At 49.4% G+C, this 18,714-nt stretch overlaps 1 protein-coding gene across 1 annotated transcript in view; it reads left to right on the top strand.

The window, feature by feature from the left end:
• Positions 1–7,618: 7,618 nt before the first annotated feature.
• LOC149370808 (acid-sensing ion channel 4-A-like) overlaps positions 7,619–18,714 on the top strand; it is an 84,007-nt gene continuing 72,911 nt past the window's right edge. Inside the window, exon 1 of the mRNA XM_089578734.1 lies at positions 7,619–9,076. Coding sequence (XP_089434860.1) covers positions 8,358–9,076 — 719 coding nt within the window. The 5' untranslated portion in view covers positions 7,619–8,357. The remainder of the gene's footprint in view (positions 9,077–18,714) is intronic.

Genomic DNA, 18,714 nt, shown 5'->3' with positions numbered 1-18,714 from the left:
TTGTAGGTTAGGCACGGCATGGTACAATAAAGTAATGAGGTTATGGCGAGAGGCAAGTCCGCTTACCGGAATTTTCATTCAGACCGCAAGAAACAGTTTAAACTTGTGTGTCAGAAATAATCCATGAACTTCACGCTCATAGTGGGTCTTGAGGCCTGATTCCAGTAAAGTTACTTGAATTTTTTAAAACGGTGCTTATTGTTGTTTACATGCTTAGAGATAGGTAGGTTAGATAGTGTCCTGCAATGAGCTTTCTGATTATTAAAACGATATGTGAACGGTGCTTCTGCTTGGCCAATATATTGAATTTTGCAGATTGAACATTCAAGCATGTATATTATGTTGCTGGTATTGCATGAGTAGTTACCCGTATTTTCACATTAAAGATCGATGCAATGCTGGAACCCATTGCGTATGCATCTGCGCGCAGACTTTGCTACGCGATTTATTGCATGAATGTGAGCCAATTGCCACACTTGGATTTGTTTTAGATGAATTTAGAATGCCACTGAGGTTTTTGCCACGGCGGTAGAGAACACGGCTGCTGGAAAACGCGCTTGAGTCGATCACTTTGCATGAGAATTACATGGTGTTCTTTCAAAATGGCCTCGACGTTTGGAACCGATGCTCAATGAGTGCGTACCAGGTTGACATTTGTGATTGATCGGATGGGTGGTTTTCTACTTTGAGGAGTGCATCGCGGTCATAACCTGCGCGTTCTACCACATTATTTATTAAGCACATTTATTGGCACGAATATGTATGTATGTATGTATGTATGTATGTATGTATGTATGTATGTATGTATGTATGTATGTATGTATGTATGTATGTATGTATGTATGTATGTATGTATGTATGTATGTATGTATGTATGTATGTATGTCTTCTAATTTCGTTATGTATGTACGTATGTATGCATGTGTGTGTGTGTGTGTGTGCGTGCGTGCGCACACGCGCACACAACAATGATTCAGACGTGAGGAGATAGTTTAGACGTTAGAGACAGTTAGTTAAGACGTCTGAACCATTCTCGGGTATATCGCTAACCGAACCCAAGCAAGACTTTTTCTACATATGCATGTACAGGCCCCGTCAAAAGTATTCAGCCCAAAGGGTTTGCTTCTAAGCTTTTTAGCGTGGCTGCCTGGCGCATCAGGCAGTCCAAACCTTGGGAGGATTGAGAACGCAACGCCATTCCTATTTCGAAAGATCACGGTCACTGAGAATATATAACGAGCTATGCTGCAGGGCACACAAGCGAGCCCCTTGGCCTGTATATTTTTGACGGGGGGTGTACATACCTACAGGTATATACACCTACACCAGAATCTATACGCACCAGTTTCCGCCAGCAAATATGTCGGCTTTGTTTTTCTCAAAAATGTGTGGCCTGAAGGTAAAGTTTTTTTTTCCCTCTATAATGACTCATCAGATTAGGCTGCCACCCATGTAATCTGGTTTACGTACAAAGTCGCAGCCACACAGGCGCCATCCTTCGCTTTGCCCAGAAGCAACGAAAATGCTGCCGCAGTCTTGAAAACAGGGAATATTATATTATTTGCCTTGTAAAGCGAGAGAAAAGCATGACAAGCGAGAGAACAACCGCAACATAAGTTGTCAATGATTGCACCGGACCATGGAGGAACAGAAACTATGCACCGGACAGAAATGAAACCGTGATGGTATCGGCACTAATACGGCGGTTCTTGCTTCGAAGAGCATCACCGAGCTTCCTACGATGTATCCGGACCGGGAATTACATCGGCCCCATGCACCTAGATACGTGAGCCGCGTACTAATTAATGCACGCACGATTCCTGAGTGCAATAAATTTCACGACAGCTGCGACCGCTGCCATTTCAGGTGGCTGCTCGGCTGTGCTGAGGTGTCGATGACGTCATCGTGATGTGGGCTCTAGGCCACGGTGCTCTAGGCTATACATACAGCCACAGAGGTAGTGGCGACATCTTGTCGGGAGTTGTTCAACCATTATAAAACAGAACTGTGCGAAGTGTGCTTAAATCTTTTGTCAACTACGCGACATTCCACTCCTTCCATTAAAGAAGAGTCACATTGTCATTTATGTTTTGTAGTATTCATTTTTTTTTTGGTGGGGCTGGGTAGGAAAGAGGGTAGGGGGTTTAGCGAGACATCGCAAGGTGTCGCCACAAGTTAGCGCTGGAAGCGGTGGCTGCGAGACGGTATTGTGTGCACGACATGCTGCAGTAAAACTGAGTATTTCGCTCTTTGCTTGGCTGTGGAGGTGCCTTGTTCCGTGATTTTGCGCTTGATGATAAAATAACACCTTGGTTCCACGAAGACACGAACGCATAGGAGCTTTCTTCAGAATGAAAGAAATGAAATGGCGCTTTAAGCTATGTGAGGCAGTAAGTAAAAACTGTCAGTTCCTCAAGAAGCTCTAAGAAATGCAGTGTGTTAATCACTTATTAGGAATTTTTACTGAACTATCAATTTACAGAACTTCCGTACAGCTAGCCCAGGTGGCATAGAACATTAAAATAATGCTATAAAAATGTTATGCAAATTGTAGCAAAGTTATATGTTATACTGAAACGTATCCTTAACGTCAAAGCAACAAACAGCGTTATATGAAGGGATTAGAATTTTTGTTTCTTACTTTTAAGGCGAAAGCCTTTAATGCCTCATCGTTGTAAGCAGCAGTTGTCGACAGAAAATGTCACGCTTTTCAATTGGTCGAAACGACCGTGACCTCACAGTGCGCGAATTTCAAACGGGGCCAATTGTACTTCGCCTAGTAACTATCCAACCAATTGAAGGGATCGTATAGTGATGCTCCAAGTGGGACTGAGCTTAGTTAATTGCTTAATTACCCAATTAGCCTAATGAACTTTACTTATCAGGCCATATAAAGAAATAAAACGCAGTAGGAAATTGGTCGACATCGGGAATCGAACCCCGGTCTTCGGCGTGCGAGACGAGCATGCTATCCACTCCGCCATGCCAGCTCGATGGTTTGGAATGAACAAGGGCGCGTCTAGTGAATACGGTGTCTTCGCTCACTCCCATCCTCCTCCCTTCCCTTCCGGAGAGGTTTAGGTGTCCACCGAGGTATGAGAGACAGATACATTTCCTTTCCTCAAAAACCAATTTACCGACGAGCGAGGCGTAGAACCGAATGGGCAATGGCGTTCTATGGACTCTCTGGCAGCGTTGCAAGATCCTGTCGCGTTCCACTCTTAGAGGCGAAGCTTAACATCTTAGCCACACATCAGTGACCACACTTTAGGTAAAAAAAAGTGCTCCCTGAATTTTGACAGGTGTTCACCGAGATATGTGAGACAGTTACTGCGTAATTTCCTTCCCTCAAATACAATTTTCATTTCCTTCATTGCGGGCCCTCTTTGTCTTCTTTCACTCCCACTTCCTCCCTTCCTCTACGGTGCGGTTCAGGTGTCAGGTGTCCACCGAGATGACAGAGAATTACTGCGCCATTTCCTTTCCTCAAAAAGCGTTGCGTTCGAAGGGCAAGGCATCGCGCCGAACGGGTGGTGGCGTTCCGTGGACTCCCTGGCAGCGCTACAACACGCTGTCGCGTTCCACTCCTAAAGGCGAAGCTTAAGCGTCGTTAATTAGCAGTTAATTAGTATTCAGACATTAATTAGTAATCAATCATTAATTAGTGATTTGTCACCACTTAGCAATTAGTCCTCAATTATATGTGACGCCAACAGTGCCAAAGAAGCAGCGAAAGGGGTGCGGAAAACGCTTTCGCCTCTACGCACTTTAGACAGTCAAAGTGCCCCCTGAATTTTTTGATCATTCGGCATATTTTTTCGGCGTTTACTTATGAACACAACTTTTTTTTTCATGATTATTTTCTGCGTACAAATTATTGTTGTCTTTTTCGATGAAATATACATTGTGTCCTTATGTGATCAAAACTGGCGTAAAGTTGATCTTGATCATTTTTATTTATAACTATAGCAGCTCATATATCACTATTTAACTCAGGCATGTTCATATTAATACCTATCCTTGAAGAAGGGTGTCGTACAGTTGTAACGAACAGTAGAAATGCCGGCCGTGACAGACAAACATTATTAGTGGAAGCTTAGCTCTAAAAACTTGGTTCGCGGAAGGCAGATCACACTTTCGTGCCGTTCATGCATGGTCTCGCGCTGTCGGTTGTCTGTTTAGGTCCCAAAAGTTGTCAGGGTCTTTGTTTGAAGTGGAAAAACCTACTGCTTCAATACACGACCCTAAGCCAGTGATATACTTAACTGCGACATGCATGCCACAAAACTGACCTTTTAAAGTAAAAATCGATTTTCAAAAGTAGAATTTGGCACAGAATAATCGATGTGTTCTAGTTGAAACCGGTGAGTCCAACCCGTAGTTATTTCTTGCACCAAAAACCTCCCTTTAACATTAAAATTACTCATTATTGTAATCCTGACCTTTAATTCTTAGTATAATCTTATACCGGGTAACTCTTTTCAATGTTTTCAGATTTTTATTTCAAGAACTATGTGAGATATGACGGTGCGGTCTGTGCAGGCGAATAATTAACTTAAATTCACTAATCAACTTTATGTTCGATTTCAGAATGCAAAAGCATATTGTAAGACTGACGACCTTTCACACTGAAGGGGAGCCCAGTTTTTAATTTTCTTATCGGTGGTGTGTCTCGAAATATCGAATGTCAAAATTACACATTTCAGAGTTTGTTGAGTTTGTTTTCCTGCGTTGCACATTGGTAAAAGGGGGCGCTCGCACTTCTAATGCAGCGAATACAGACACCGCTGGTGCATCTTATGACGTAGAGACAGTTAACCTGATTTTAGCGAAGATACTACGCACAGCGACACCGTTCTATAAATATGCTGCGCGGGAAAACCAACTCGAAGAGTTTTGAAATCAATAATTTTTAAGTTCGATACTTTGAACCACATTGGTGATAAAGAAATTTAAAAGCTCGGCTAACCTTCGATGTTGACAGCCTTCAATTTTGCAGTATAAGCTTGCCCCTTGAATAAAAATGAAAAAATTTAATTGTTTAATTTTAGTATTGGACCGTCTAATTACTGAGATATATCACAGATCATACCGCCATGCACAAACCGCACCGACGTATCTCTTACGTTTTTAAAACGAAAATCTGTAGAGAGTAAAAAAAAATGCCTGTATTATGTAACCAAAGGACAGTTTAACGTTCCAAATTAACATTGTTTTAATAAATCTTCTAAACATCATTAAAAGCCTTGAATCATAACTATAAAACACATTGAAAATATATTTCTAACACTGGGTAAAGAACTTCCTACCGTTCCTACAGTAAAGATGTTTTTCAACTAGCAGTACTTAGCAACTAATTGTCTTGATTGTACCTGCCATAGACTGCATGCACAGCTTCATTATTTTGTTGGATAGCTATTTTTGTTCGCCACTATCACTCATCAGGCACCCCGCAGTGATGGATGTAAAGCTTGACTCCGCACATGCACGACATTGACGATCTGAGCACAACTTGGTCCTCCCTGGTGTGGCGTAGTTGTTGCGTGTGGCATGACTTGAATTTCACTACGCAGAAGTCACAAGTGAAAGGCTATCAGCTTCACGTATTGCTCAACACCGTTGGCAAAAGGAACGCCATGCGCAGGTGCCCTTCTACACGAGGAGGCTCAAGCCAACCGTTGTCGCCATGCAAGCGCAGTTATACGCGGACTTAGTCGGAAGTTTGGAGACGCGTAGTATCTCTGAACGCGGGAGTGCTTTGAAAATTCTGTCAAAAGCAGTGTTGTCGGTAACGCGTTACAAGTAAAGGCGTTACCGGTAACGCGTTACTTTTTTCGGTAACTTAGTAACGTACTCGTTACCATTTCGGAACTGTAACGGGTAACGTACTTACGTTAACATTTTTCGGTAACGTGAGGTGTCACGTTACTAGTTACTTTTTATTTCAATTGTCGCCCTCCGCCTCTTTTTCACAAAAAAAGAAACGCCGAAAATGATGTCGCAAATAAACAAAATCCACCGGTGTTCTCGACAACCATTGTTGCGGCTCGCATGCATGCCAAATAACACCTGCCCTTGACGACGCACTAAACTAAAAAAAAAAATCACGAACACGCATTCACACACTTGTCTTCACCCCCAAACCACTCACACACACAACTCTATAAAGAGTGGACGCATGCCGAGCCACCAATGGACCATTTGCAGAAATCTGCAAGTCAATTTCTGCGTAAGCTTGTTTTCCAACCAAAAGGTCTCGTTCCCAGGCGACGCTCTCGCATTCTTTGTGGAAGCAGTTCCCTCTTCTGAGTAAACTCAGGAATGTCGCCACTTTACTTGAAGATGGCCCCAAGAGAGCCGTCGAAAGAGTACGATGGTACAGCACAGAAAAGGGGATTGCAGTCAACTGGCTGTAGCACCGAAGTAGAGGAAAAAAGGAAATGGGCTTTTGTTAATTCCTGTGCCGGCGGTAGTGAGCTACCTCACACTAAACTTTCTAAAAATTTTCTGCTCAACAACACTGTCGCTCCAACTTTCTCCCGTCATAGCCATACCCCCGTTCTCTCCTAGCCAGAACAAGGAACAACGCACTCCCCACAGCACTGTGACTAAGGACGGCCTCCCTCCTTTTCCTTCCTAGACTCTGTTGCAAGCAGAATGCGACGATCCGGAGTTTCCATTCGCTTGAAGAATATGAGCGCGTCGTCGGGGTTTGAGATCTTTCGGTTGAAAAACAAGCCTTGCAGAGAAGACGAGTTATAGGTTACAGTTACAGCGAAGACGCACCGATTAAAATGTATGGTCATGGAGTAACGGCAAAGTAACGTGCGATACTTTTTTTCGGTAACGGTAACGGTAACGCGTTACCTTTTTTTGTAGGTAACATAGGGCGGTAACACGTTCTTTTTTTCTTAGCGTAACGAGTAACGTATTTAGTTACTTTTTTTCGGTAACGCCTACAACACTGGTCAAAAGGAATATAGCCCGGGAATACTACCGACTCGAAGTTTTTAATACAAACGTAAACGCAAAATGCAGTGCCAGAAAAGCAATTTGACTGTGTTAGTTAATTAGAAGATGAACAACGAAATTTCTTTTCTCGCTTTGTGTCCGCCTGGCCGCATAATCTACGTGAAAAACAGCTCTTATGTGCTCCTCTTCGTTTGCTTTTGAAAACTCATGAAAGCCTGATTTTAAATACTCGCTACTCTCGTAAAACAATCACAGGAACATTTCTTCCTGTGATTTGAAGAAACAATACCTGTGCTGGGATTTTATTGCTGTATGGTCTTGCCAGTGATTCACGAGGCCACACAGAATTGTGAGCACTAGTGAAAAACTACGCACAAAATTGTACCGGTCTCAGGGCAGTCGAAGACTTATTGTTCACAACTCCTAGCTAGCGTAATGAAATTTGATTACAAACACAGTTGTGCTGCATTACAGCAAAAATGAAGACTTTTAGTCACATTACATCCACGTTAGATGTGGTACAGGTATCGGGTATATGAACCGATGGAAAAATTACAGAGCCTTTCTCTGTGCTCTTTTTCCGCCTCCATAGTTTTTGTTGTTTTTTCTTTTTGGTTATTTTTTGAATTTTTGTTTTCAGATCACTGCGGCGACCCGCATTGGAGCAATGTGAAAGCAAAACGTCCACATACTATATCGACGCATTGGCTATTCGGACATCCAAGTGCTATATCGACGTCCATGGCTATTGCGATGTCTGTGTTTTTGGCGTTTAATTAATTAATTACTGCACATCTACTAAATTTGAAATTTAGCGAGATTTTTTCACCCACTACCTATTCCAATCAAACTTTTTTTCATATATCTTTATAGAACGACATGAACGTGCGGACAAACTTTGCGGAAAATATTTCATGTCGCGTACCTAGCCAGGTAATGCTCTCCAATTAATAAAAAGTCAGCTTCCGCACACGGCATGCACATCAGGGAGTGAGGTCCAACCATTGCACATGCGCAGCTAGTCGCCTTTGCAGCGCCTAAAATTGGCCCTTCCATTATGTGAAACATGGTGTATGAAGGCGCACGTATTACAGTAAGAGTCCTCTTTAACGTAAAAGGCAACGTTCGACATTGTTTACAAGAGGCTGTGCAAACGTCTCCACTGGAGAGACGACTGCAGTGTGCACGCTCCTCTGTGCAAATACGCGTTCCACCGCACGAAGTCGCCGGTGCTTGCAAGACGGACCGCATTACTTCGATTGCGTCCGTCTCCGGATCTCATTATACGGGATCACGCCACGCGGGCGTACGCAACGCGTGACACACTGAGTGCCCTTTCGGAAACGAGGTCGCTACAGAGCCTTGCGAAGCCTGGTCTCCAACGGATGTCCGAGGTTCGCCACCGGGGCAACAAGCTGGCGAAGGTGGCGATGAAGGCCGTCGAGCGCCTCGGCACGGATGACGAAGATGATGAAGCGGCCGATACCTTTAGCTCCCTGAATCGTCACTTCGCCGAGCGATGCACCGCCCACGGCTTCAACCGCATAGCCTCGACCCAACGTCTGCGCCGAATGCTCTGGATCATCGTGGTCGTGGTGGCGGTGGGCGGGTTCCTCTACCACATCAGCTTCCTGACCTCCAACTACTTCTCGTACCCCATCATGACGGCCACCGAGGAGGTGCACGCCGACGAACTGCACTTTCCGGCCATAACCGTGTGCAACCTGAACATCATGCGGAAGAGTTCCTTCGAGGACTACCTCAAGGACATCGCGGCCAGGGCGGGCTACCCCTCCGCGATCACTACGACCGCGTCGCCGAACGGCGCCACGAAGGCGTCCCACACCAAGCCGCGAGATATGTTCTCGCCGACGACTAAAGGCTACTCCACCAGCGGCGGCGGCGGCGGCGGCAGCGATGACGAAGAAGGCGAACTCTGCTACAAGACGGTGGACGAGTTCTTGAAGAGCAGCCGCACAATGGACCTGAGCGACATGTGGATGAACTTCTACGTCACCAAGGACCAGCTGCTCAAGTTCGGCCACAAGGCCAACGAACTCGTCGTCCAGTGCACTTATAACGCCCGCAATTGCTTCGATGAGAGGTGAGGCTTTCAGAACTTTTTATGAGATCGGGGTAGTATTTGCCTGACACGTGTGGGTTTCTACGTGGACACAGGCCACCACCCACCGCGGGTTCGAGCTTCGCGATAGCCAAGGGGCCTGACAGCCGTCACCACACACACTGGGACACCGATGCAGCGCACTCAACCTCCGCTGGGAGGAGAGCGATTCGCCGCAAAGAAATAGGCCTCCAAGTTCACAAAGGAGACGTTTATTCACGTCGTCCTTCAGCAGTACACACACACTCAATCGTCACCCCGTCCCGGGGGCGCGCGAGGAGCAAGGCTCCGCTGCGCGCACGAAGCGACTCGAGCAATGCGCGACGCTAGCACGCCGCTGCAGGAGAATGTCCCCGCGGCCGTGCTGTGATCTCTCTCTCGTGTCGACCGTTGGGCCGGTTGCGAGAGAGAGTGGGCATTCAACGCAAGGTACGCCTGTCAGAGGTCGCTGGACCCCGCTGGACAGGCTCGAGCCGCTGCAGGTCAGAGGACACGTGCGGGCGAGCTCGAGTAAGCACTGGTCCGAACGGCAAAGGCCGGCACGGACAAACAGTAACGTACGCACCTTACGCTGTCTCGGAGGGATCTCTCTCTCTGGGCCCCGCTCGGACGGTCGCGCGGCGCGCGGCCGCCCAAAACGGGTCCCGGATTCCCGCCAAAAGGCGCCAATGGCAAAGGCCCTTGGGGAGCCGGGGCGGAGCTGTGGCTAAATGACAGTGATTAGTCACCCAGCCGCCTCTCCACCGCCTGAGGCGGGAGCAAGGGAAAGAGGAGAAACAACGCGGGCGGCCGGCACAGCCGCGCAAAGGCGACGGCGGAAAGCCAGATTCCCACATCCCCCTCTCCTTAAATGCCCTCCTACCCATCGGCAAAGCACGCGGCCAAAAATAAAGAAATCAATACACAAAAAAAATTAGCTACACTTCAGTTCCAAAATAAAGAAATGAATACACAAAAAAAACTAGATACACTTCAGTTCCAGCCAGAACAACGTAAGAAAACGAGGGGAAAACAAGGTAAACAACACTTGCATACGCTTCAGTAAATCAAAACAGCTTGCAGATTATATACACGGTACACAAGACGATGTGAATTCAACTGTACAACTATGTGACAGGTGGGTGACAGTCCCAAAGTTCGGTGGTGCGGCCCAATGGGCCTGTCGGCGACTGACCGCTCGCAGACTTCAAGTTGAAGGGGTTGGGAGGGCCGACGACTGATGCGGTCTTCTTTCCGTTGATGTAGGGTGCGTTGATGACGACGGGGCCGCGGCAGGGCACTGACCTCGCGCCCTTGGACACGACATCACGTTCGGGCACAAGACAGTTAGTGCCCCCCTTTCACGCCGGCTGAAACGGGCGAGGACGTTCGGCGGCGTCCAGATGTGTAACCTTGTCCACAGCGAGGGGTCCTTCTCATCCTCGCGCTCACGCAGAAGCACACGGCACAACTCACAGGCGTCGCCTTGGCTCATGGTTACGCGCGCACACAGCCACAGCCACAAACACGCATACACCGGCACGTGCGCGGACGCTGGTCGGCGACAACGACCCCCCCATCAGAAGCGTCCAGAGGCGCCGCGGCGAGGGTCAAAGGGTGCACTTTCCGCCCCCCCATCGCCCCAAACGCCCCGCCAACTTCCCCTCCATACGGGCCGCACAAAACTCGCGCACCGCGACACACGGCTCCTTAACGAGCCAACCACCCACAGTCGGGCCGGGAATGAGAAAAGGCTCGCTGTACAAACGACACCTAATCCAATCTATTCCTTCTAGAAGATAAGAGCAAGCACGAGCGGGCTGAAGTTTGCCTATGTACATCTGGGTACGTTAGAACAAAAACAGACGAGCAAGCGGGAAACGAAAGTGGCTAGAAACTGACTCAAGCAAACAAACAAACTGATAAACACACAAGGCTGGAACTGATCATGCTGCCAAAACAACAACAACAAAAAAAAATAACACACCGTGCTTCGCCTGGGTAGGGCCTGACGAGAAAGCTCGCCAGCTAGCTGAGGCTGCGTGCCTTCGGTTGCGGAAGAGTCCGCCGTCCGGCATCAATCACGCCGGTGACCGTCGCCTCAGATTGTACCGGTGCTCCGTACGCTTGCGTTCCGCAGCACCAGTTGTGCCTTTGCGCTTGCCTTTGATACCAATGGGTACCGGCGCAAGCTCGTCGGACCGTGACGCGTAGGCCTTCAGGTCTATGAACCCCTGCTTGCTCCTGGGGAAAGGCCCCATCAAATCGCAGGTGGCCATCTGCCACGGACGCACACTGTCAATCGGTTTCATCATTCCAGGCGGCTTGCCGCCCCGTGACTTCACCGCTTGACAGACATGGCAGGAACGGCAATAGCGGAAAATGTCACGCTTCATGCCGGGCCACGTCACCGATTGACTCAGTTTTGCAAAAACTTTGGAGCCACTCAGATGACCGGCCAGTGGTTCGTCATGCGAGAATCGCAAAAGTGCGCCTCTTAGACTTTTGGGGATAACCACCTTCAACGGGTCGATGAACTCGTCATCGGTGGCTATTTACTTCAGCACGAGCCCGTCATGGTCCAGCAAATATGACTCCCCGGGGTTCGCCGCGACACACGCTGGCTTCTGCCCCCCTGCGCCCGCTACAATACAAGTAGCGTCACGGCGCTCCGTCTCCCTGAGACCGTCGCTCACCTCGCGACAAAAGGGGTCATTTTGCTGGGCTTTCAGTAGCTCTTACGGCTGAAAACGATTCCAGTCATCCCAGAGGGGAGCATGGTCTCGTCCCCACTCAGGTTTGCAGCCAAAATTTCCGTTCGCGTCGGCACCTCCGAGGCGCTCACGCAGAGCTTTGCCTCTCGTCCGCTTTGCGAAGCGCTGCTCGCCTGGTTAGCGGAATGGGTTAACCCGTTTGCGGGTTCCCCCTCCTTGCCGCCCGGCGGCTCGTCCGCTGTTTCGCCCCCTCCGCCTACAGGCGTCAAGGCGCCGCTGGCGAGTGGGGCACGGGATAGCGCGTCAGCTACCACGTTTGTGCTCCCCTTTCGACACTGCACGGAAAAGTCGTAATGCTGTATCAGGAGAGCCCAGCGCGCCAGCCGACCCGCAGGCTCGCGGAGCCGCATCAGCCAACTAAGCGCACTGCACCCCTGCCTCAGTGGAGGCTTGGGTGGGCTGCACGAACGAGGGAGGCAAGGCTCCTAGTTCGATGAGCGGCGTGGTTTCCACAGGGAACCGGGCCAGCGCCTCGCCGTTCCCAGAGCAGAATTGACTGCTCGCGGGGCACGGCTGCTGCTGTTCGAAACTGCCGGTTGCGGCAGCGTGACACGAACTGCTTTCGCACTGGGCGGAAAGCGTGCACAGCTGAGGCATGCGACCAGCGGATGCACCGCAGGGTGCTTCCGATACAGCTCCAATGGGAGCCGCGTGGTCGACATTTTGGGTTGTGTCGCCGTAAACCCCAATGGGGGCCGCGGCCAACCACGGTGTCTAGCTATTCGAAGGAACAGCAGCCAGCGGATCAAACGACGCTACAACTCCGTAGGGAGACGACATGTAGCTGCCGAGTGCCCCGCTGGGGGTGGTAGACATGGTGCGCAAGCGTGATCGGCAAGGCGACCTGCTCGGCTAAGGTGCCATCAAAGGCGTAAGCGCCAATGACTTAGCACGTTGGGCGCCAGTTGTGGGTTTCTACGTGGACACAGGCCACCACCCACCGCGGGTTCGAGCTTCGCGCGAGCCAAGGGCCCCGATCAGCCGTCACCACACACACTGGGACACCGATGCAGCGCACTCAACCTCCGCTGGGAGGAGAGCGATTCGCCGCAAAGAAATAGGCCTCCAAGTTCACAAAGGAGACGTTTATTCACGTCGTCCTTCAGCAGTACACACACACTCAATCGTCACCCCGTCCCGGGGGCGCGCGAGGAGCAAGGCTCCGCTGCGCGCACGAAGCGACTCGAGCAATGCGCGACGCTAGCACGCCGCTGCAGGAGAATGTCCCCGCGGCCGTGCTGTGATCTCTCTCTCGTGTCGACCGTTGGGCCGGTTGCGAGAGAGAGTGGGCATTCAACGCAAGGTACGCCTGTCAGAGGTCGCTGGACCCCGCTGGACAGGCTCGAGCCGCTGCAGGTCAGAGGACACGTGCGGGCGAGCTCGAGTAAGCACTGGTCCGAACGGCAAAGGCCGGCACGGACAAACAGTAACGTACGCACCTTACGCTGTCTCGGAGGGATCTCTCTCTCTGGGCCCCGCTCGGACGGTCGCGCGGCGCGCGGCCGCCCAAAACGGGTCCCGGATTCCCGCCAAAAGGCGCCAATGGCAAAGGCCCTTGGGGAGCCGGGGCGGAGCTGTGGCTAAATGACAGTGATTAGTCACCCAGCCGCCTCTCCACCGCCTGAGGCGGGAGCAAGGGAAAGAGGAGAAACAACGCGGGCGGCCGGCACAGCCGCGCAAAGGCGACGGCGGAAAGCCAGATTCCCACACACGTTGGCGCACGCGTTAAAGGCATGGAAAAAATGGGCACACGCGCAATCATACCGCAGTGCTTACCACGGAGTCATTTGAATTGTGATGCCAATTTTATCACAGTAACTCAGTCGTAGTTTACTCGGACCATTATGCATCCATGGAGATATGGCCGGCGATATATGGCCGGCGTGCGACCATGTACTTTCAGAAATTGCGATGCTTAGCGTACGAAACTTATTTCTTGCATGTTTCTACGACGCCTCTAGTATAATGTCATACTGCGCTGAGCGACTACAAAATAATTTTGTATTTCATGGAGACTTGTCGCCGATCATAGAAAATGAAATCACCACGGACGGATAGTAAACTGCAGTCGACTGGGCCCCTGACTACACACATTATGCATGTGTAGGGAAGAAAGAGCAAAGAGCATTTATAGAAGCCGCAACATTAAGGTTCCAGTAACATAACATGTGATCTACGAAAAGCGCAGAACCAACAAATAAAATCAGCAGCAAAACACTGACAGCAAACCGCGTACTTCCCTCGTATACCATTGAGACACGATGTCCCGATGGTGTAAAATCGGGAAGATATCTCGCTAACTCGTTCTATTCCTTTTTCAAAACTTTAGCTGACAGTCCCTATGAGTCACGTAGCTTAAATTACTTCGGAGATAGGAACTGTGATAGCGCATTCCTGACACCAGCCAGTGCTGATGAAATCCAACACACGTTTCTAATGTTCCGTAATACCATATCCCGAGATTCCGATGGTATACAAATTGGACCTGTTAAATATGTTATATATGTCACAGATCCTGTCCTTGAGCATATCTGTTATATCTGCTTTAGGGAAAGTAAATTTCCTAAAGCACTGCTACTAGCGAAACTGTGTGTCCTCTTAAAGGTGGCGACAACAAAGACATGTCGGAGGACTGTCGACCAATATCTATACTTCTAGAGTTTTCAATACGTATAAAAAAGTTAATTAACAACAGAATAACTACTTTTTGTGAAAAACATAACGTACTGACGAATTCTCAATTTGGATTCCGTAAACCTCGCTCGGTAAAGTTGGCACTTTTAACCAAAAAGAACTAATCTTGTAGGGTATAAAAAACAAGATTTTAACCCTAGATACTTTCGTTGACATTTCTAAAGCGTTCAGTATCATTAATAATGAGACATTAATAAACTGGAACTTTATGGCTTTAGAGGAATATTTCTAGATTTACTTAAAACGTATCTACAGTATCACCGCCAGAGGGTTATCATCAACACTCATACCTCTAACATAATCGAAATGAATTCTGTGATTTCATAAGGAATTATGCTTGGGCCCTTACTGTTTAATATTTACATTAATGACATTACTAGTATTAATGATGCTGTTAAGTTAATTATTTATACTGACGATGCTAACCTTTTTTTTCCATACTGTAATACAAATGAGCTTGTACCACACTGCAATCATGCCCTAAATAAATTACATAAATGCAACACATTCAGCGCATTAATGTTAATAGTACTAAATCTAAGTCCGTGTTTTTTAAGAAAAAATAAGAACTCCAAAGTTGACGGTGACCTCGTCACTGGCACTTCGAGAACTGAACTTGTTTCCTGCACAAATAACCTTGGAGTTATATTTGATGAACACCTAACATACGTAAGTACATAGAATAATCACGTCAAATTCATTTCCAAAAAAGTTACGAGAGCTGTTCGCATAGTAATAAAATTACGCTTTTTTTTTACCACAATCCATTGAGGTACTAATGCAATTGACCATTTCTATCGCATATTTACTATTGCTACCTGGTTTGGGGCAGTAGCACCGGAACTAACACCACTAACCCACTGACCTGCTACTATGCAAAAGAAAGTTCGTGCAAATCGTAACCACCGCGCCTAGCTCATACTGAACCACTTTTTAGCAGCCTTCGCACTGCCACCACGAAGCCATTTAGCAATGAACAGCAAAAAGACAAAACCGTAAAAATTTGATTCAAGGGATATCTAACCTCACAGGAAATACTAACGTTTACAACACAAGTCATAATGACACTTTGTATGTTTCTAAAGCACGAACTAACACGGGACCCAGTCACTAAGCTGCAGACTAACTTCATTACACAACGCACTTGACGATATTACTCTGATTTATATAGTTCTCAGTATTTATATCTTTATGTGGAAAAAAATTGTATGCTACTTGCTCTGTACTCTGGTAATTTTAGAGCGCAGCTCTTTGGCGCCCGTTTCTGCGTTCCGCGGCGTCGCCTTCGTGGTTGTTCGTTGTAACCACCAGTGGTGGTGGTGAAAACTTTTATATTGTAAAAAAAGAGTTTGGGAGCCACAGAGTGGCCCCGCTACATGGTCGGCGTCCCTAGTCCGGGACACCGCACGACGAGGCCCCGTCTCTCGCCCGTTTCACCAGAGCCCTTTGGGACTCAAGCGAGGAGCAGTTGAGGAGGGCAGTCTCCCATGCCTCTCTGGAAGGGGTAGGGGAAGGGGGGAGGTGGGGATTTTGAGTACATGCCCACACCATGTGGAAGATATCACAGGTCTCCCCACAGTGTGGGCATCGCCCATCCGTGTTAGGATCGTAATGTTTTATTATTGCAGGACAGAGTAGAGTACCTGTCTGCAGGCGCCTTAAAGTTCGCTCCTCCGTCTTACTCAGCCCTTTTGCAGGGGCCGGGAAAAGGCGGTGGTTGTCGCTATAATGTGTTAATATTTCCCTGAATCGCAGCAGCGGCTGGTTAGTCTCCGAGCCAGAAGAGCTGGGATGAGGAGCCCGGTGAGTAAGCGCTCGGGCAGCCGCGTCAGCGGCCTCATTACCTCGTAAGCCCTGGTGGCCAGGAGCCCAAATGATTCGTTTGGGTGTTGGATCAGTGGCAGTCCGTCGTAGAATACAAGCAGCTAAGGGGGAGATCTCCCCTGCCAAGTAATGTTCACATGCTTTTCGGGAGTCCGTGATGATTATTCTCGAATTGGCGTGGGCGGCAGCAAGCGCTATCGCTACTTCCTCGGCCCGCATTGAATTCGGGGCTCGAAAGGAGAGTCCATCAACGTGCATTTCCTGGTGAACGACAGCGGCCGAGTAAAATCCCGTGGGCGATGGCCCTGCTACGTCTACATAATATACACCGGGTCGGGAGCCGTGTTGTCTCTCAAGAGCCCGAGCCCGCGCTTGTCGTCTGTTTTCATGCATGTCGGTGTCCATGTTACGGGGGAGCGGGGAGACCCAGAGCATATGGCGCCATAGTACTGGGTTACGCTCCGCCTCCTCTGGAGTGCAGTCGTGTTGGATGTGTAAGCGGTTTAACAGGCGGCGCCCAGGAGCCGTCTGCGTGAGCCGCGTGTATTGGTTCACGAGGTGGGCCTCTCGCAGCTCCTGGTAGGAGTTTAGCACCCCCAATGCCTTGAGTTTGGCATTAGAGGTAGCCACCGGGAGATCCAGGGCTCGCTTAGTTGCCTTGCGGATGATGGCGTCTATTCGCGCCTCGTCTTGCTTAGTAGTGCGGAGATATGGCACGGCGTAGAGGATCCGGCTAGTCACGAAGGCATAGACGAGCCGAAGCGCGTCCCTGCCCCGCAGACCACCCCGCTTGTTGGAAACGCGGCGGATCATGCGCCCTACCTGTTCGCCTACTCTCTTGAGTTTCGCAATAGTGGAGTCCGGTCTGAGTCTCTGGTGAATGAAAAGGCCCAGGATACGGAGCTCCTCCACCTCTCTAATAGGACCTCCTGACAGAGAGATGTGTATTGCTGTCCTATCCTTTGGGTTCGCTCTGACATGCAGAAGCTCTGATTTCGCTGGAGCACATTGGAGCCCACAGTCATTAGCATACGCATCGACTATGGAAGCAGCCTGCTGAAGGCGGTCCTCCATGTCTCCAAGGCTCCCCTGAGTGGTCCAAATTGTAATATCATCTGCATATAACGCGTGTTGAATGCCTTCCACCCGGGCCAATTGGCTTGGGAGGCGCATCATAGCAATGTTGAACAGGAGCGGTGATAACACTGCTCCCTGAGGGGTACCCCGTGTTCCCATCATGTAAGGGCCGTATTCCTCGCCCTCAATCCGAAGAAAGGCCTGGCGATTAGACAAGAAATCTCTCACATACGCGTAGGTCCTAGCCCCACAATCGGTAGAACTCAAGTTGGCCAGGATGCTTCCGTGTTTCACATTGTCGAAAGCCCCTTTCAGATCAAGGGCGAGGATGGCTTTGTCATTGTGTTGCATAGTTGTGGGTCGTATTACATCCCTGTGCAGCTGGAGAAGGACATCCTGTGCAGACATGTGAGGGCGAAACCCGAACATGGTGACTGCAAAGAAGCCCTTACTCTCCAGGTATGGAGAGAGGCGATCCCGTACCATCGTCTCCATAAGCTTGCCCGCACATGAGGTCAGTGATATGGGCCTCAGGTTGTCCGTATTCACGGCCTTACCTGTGAGCGCCGGCATGTCACCTAGGGACTGCAGGTAAAGCTGGAGGTGTGACCGCTTTTTCCAAGATCTGAAACCCCTGCAGTTCCATTGGATGATCTGGAATGTTTCAAAGTTTTTAGCATTCCTATTACATCTGCTAGCCATCTTGTCGTATTTATTTAAGGGTGATCGGAATAGCTCTGGCCGGAAGCCGGCGCAACCCCAGTGAGGGGCCGCACCGACCCACCAGCTGCCGAGCCTGAACCATGTTCCTCCGCTGCCTGACGGAAGGCTGTCTTACGTTTGAGGTGATGGGATTCGCAGCTTGTGGCGTTCTTAATTTGGGTGCTGACCCAGGGCTGCACGGCGAGACAGTCAGGCGCCATCAGGTATGCGGCCAAAAGCGGTGCTGTTTTTCGGAGAAGATGCAAGGAAAAGGGTGCCTGGGGCGGCTTCTGGCGATGGCGTCGGCGGACAAAGGCTATAATCCCCTTCGCCGGCGATGCTGACTGCAGCTCTGGTGCCGAACTGCGCTCCTGGGGACTGGCAGCGGAAACAGGCGAGCCAGTCCGGCGTCATCAGGCTACTGCTACGGAAAGCGCTGCTGTTCGGGGGAGACAAAAGAGACACTGCGTGGGGCAGCTTCTGGCGACGGCGTCGGCGTACACAAAGGCGTCTAATCCCTTCGCCGGGAAGGCTGAGCGCGGTGCTTCTCCCGGACTGCCCGTGGACTGA

This window comes from Amblyomma mixtum, chromosome 1 (genome assembly GCF_055824585.1).
Source record: "Amblyomma mixtum isolate Tamu chromosome 1, ASM5582458v1, whole genome shotgun sequence".
Lineage (NCBI taxonomy): Eukaryota > Metazoa > Arthropoda > Arachnida > Ixodida > Ixodidae > Amblyomma > Amblyomma mixtum.
This window is presented reverse-complemented; position numbering and strand designations above follow the sequence as displayed.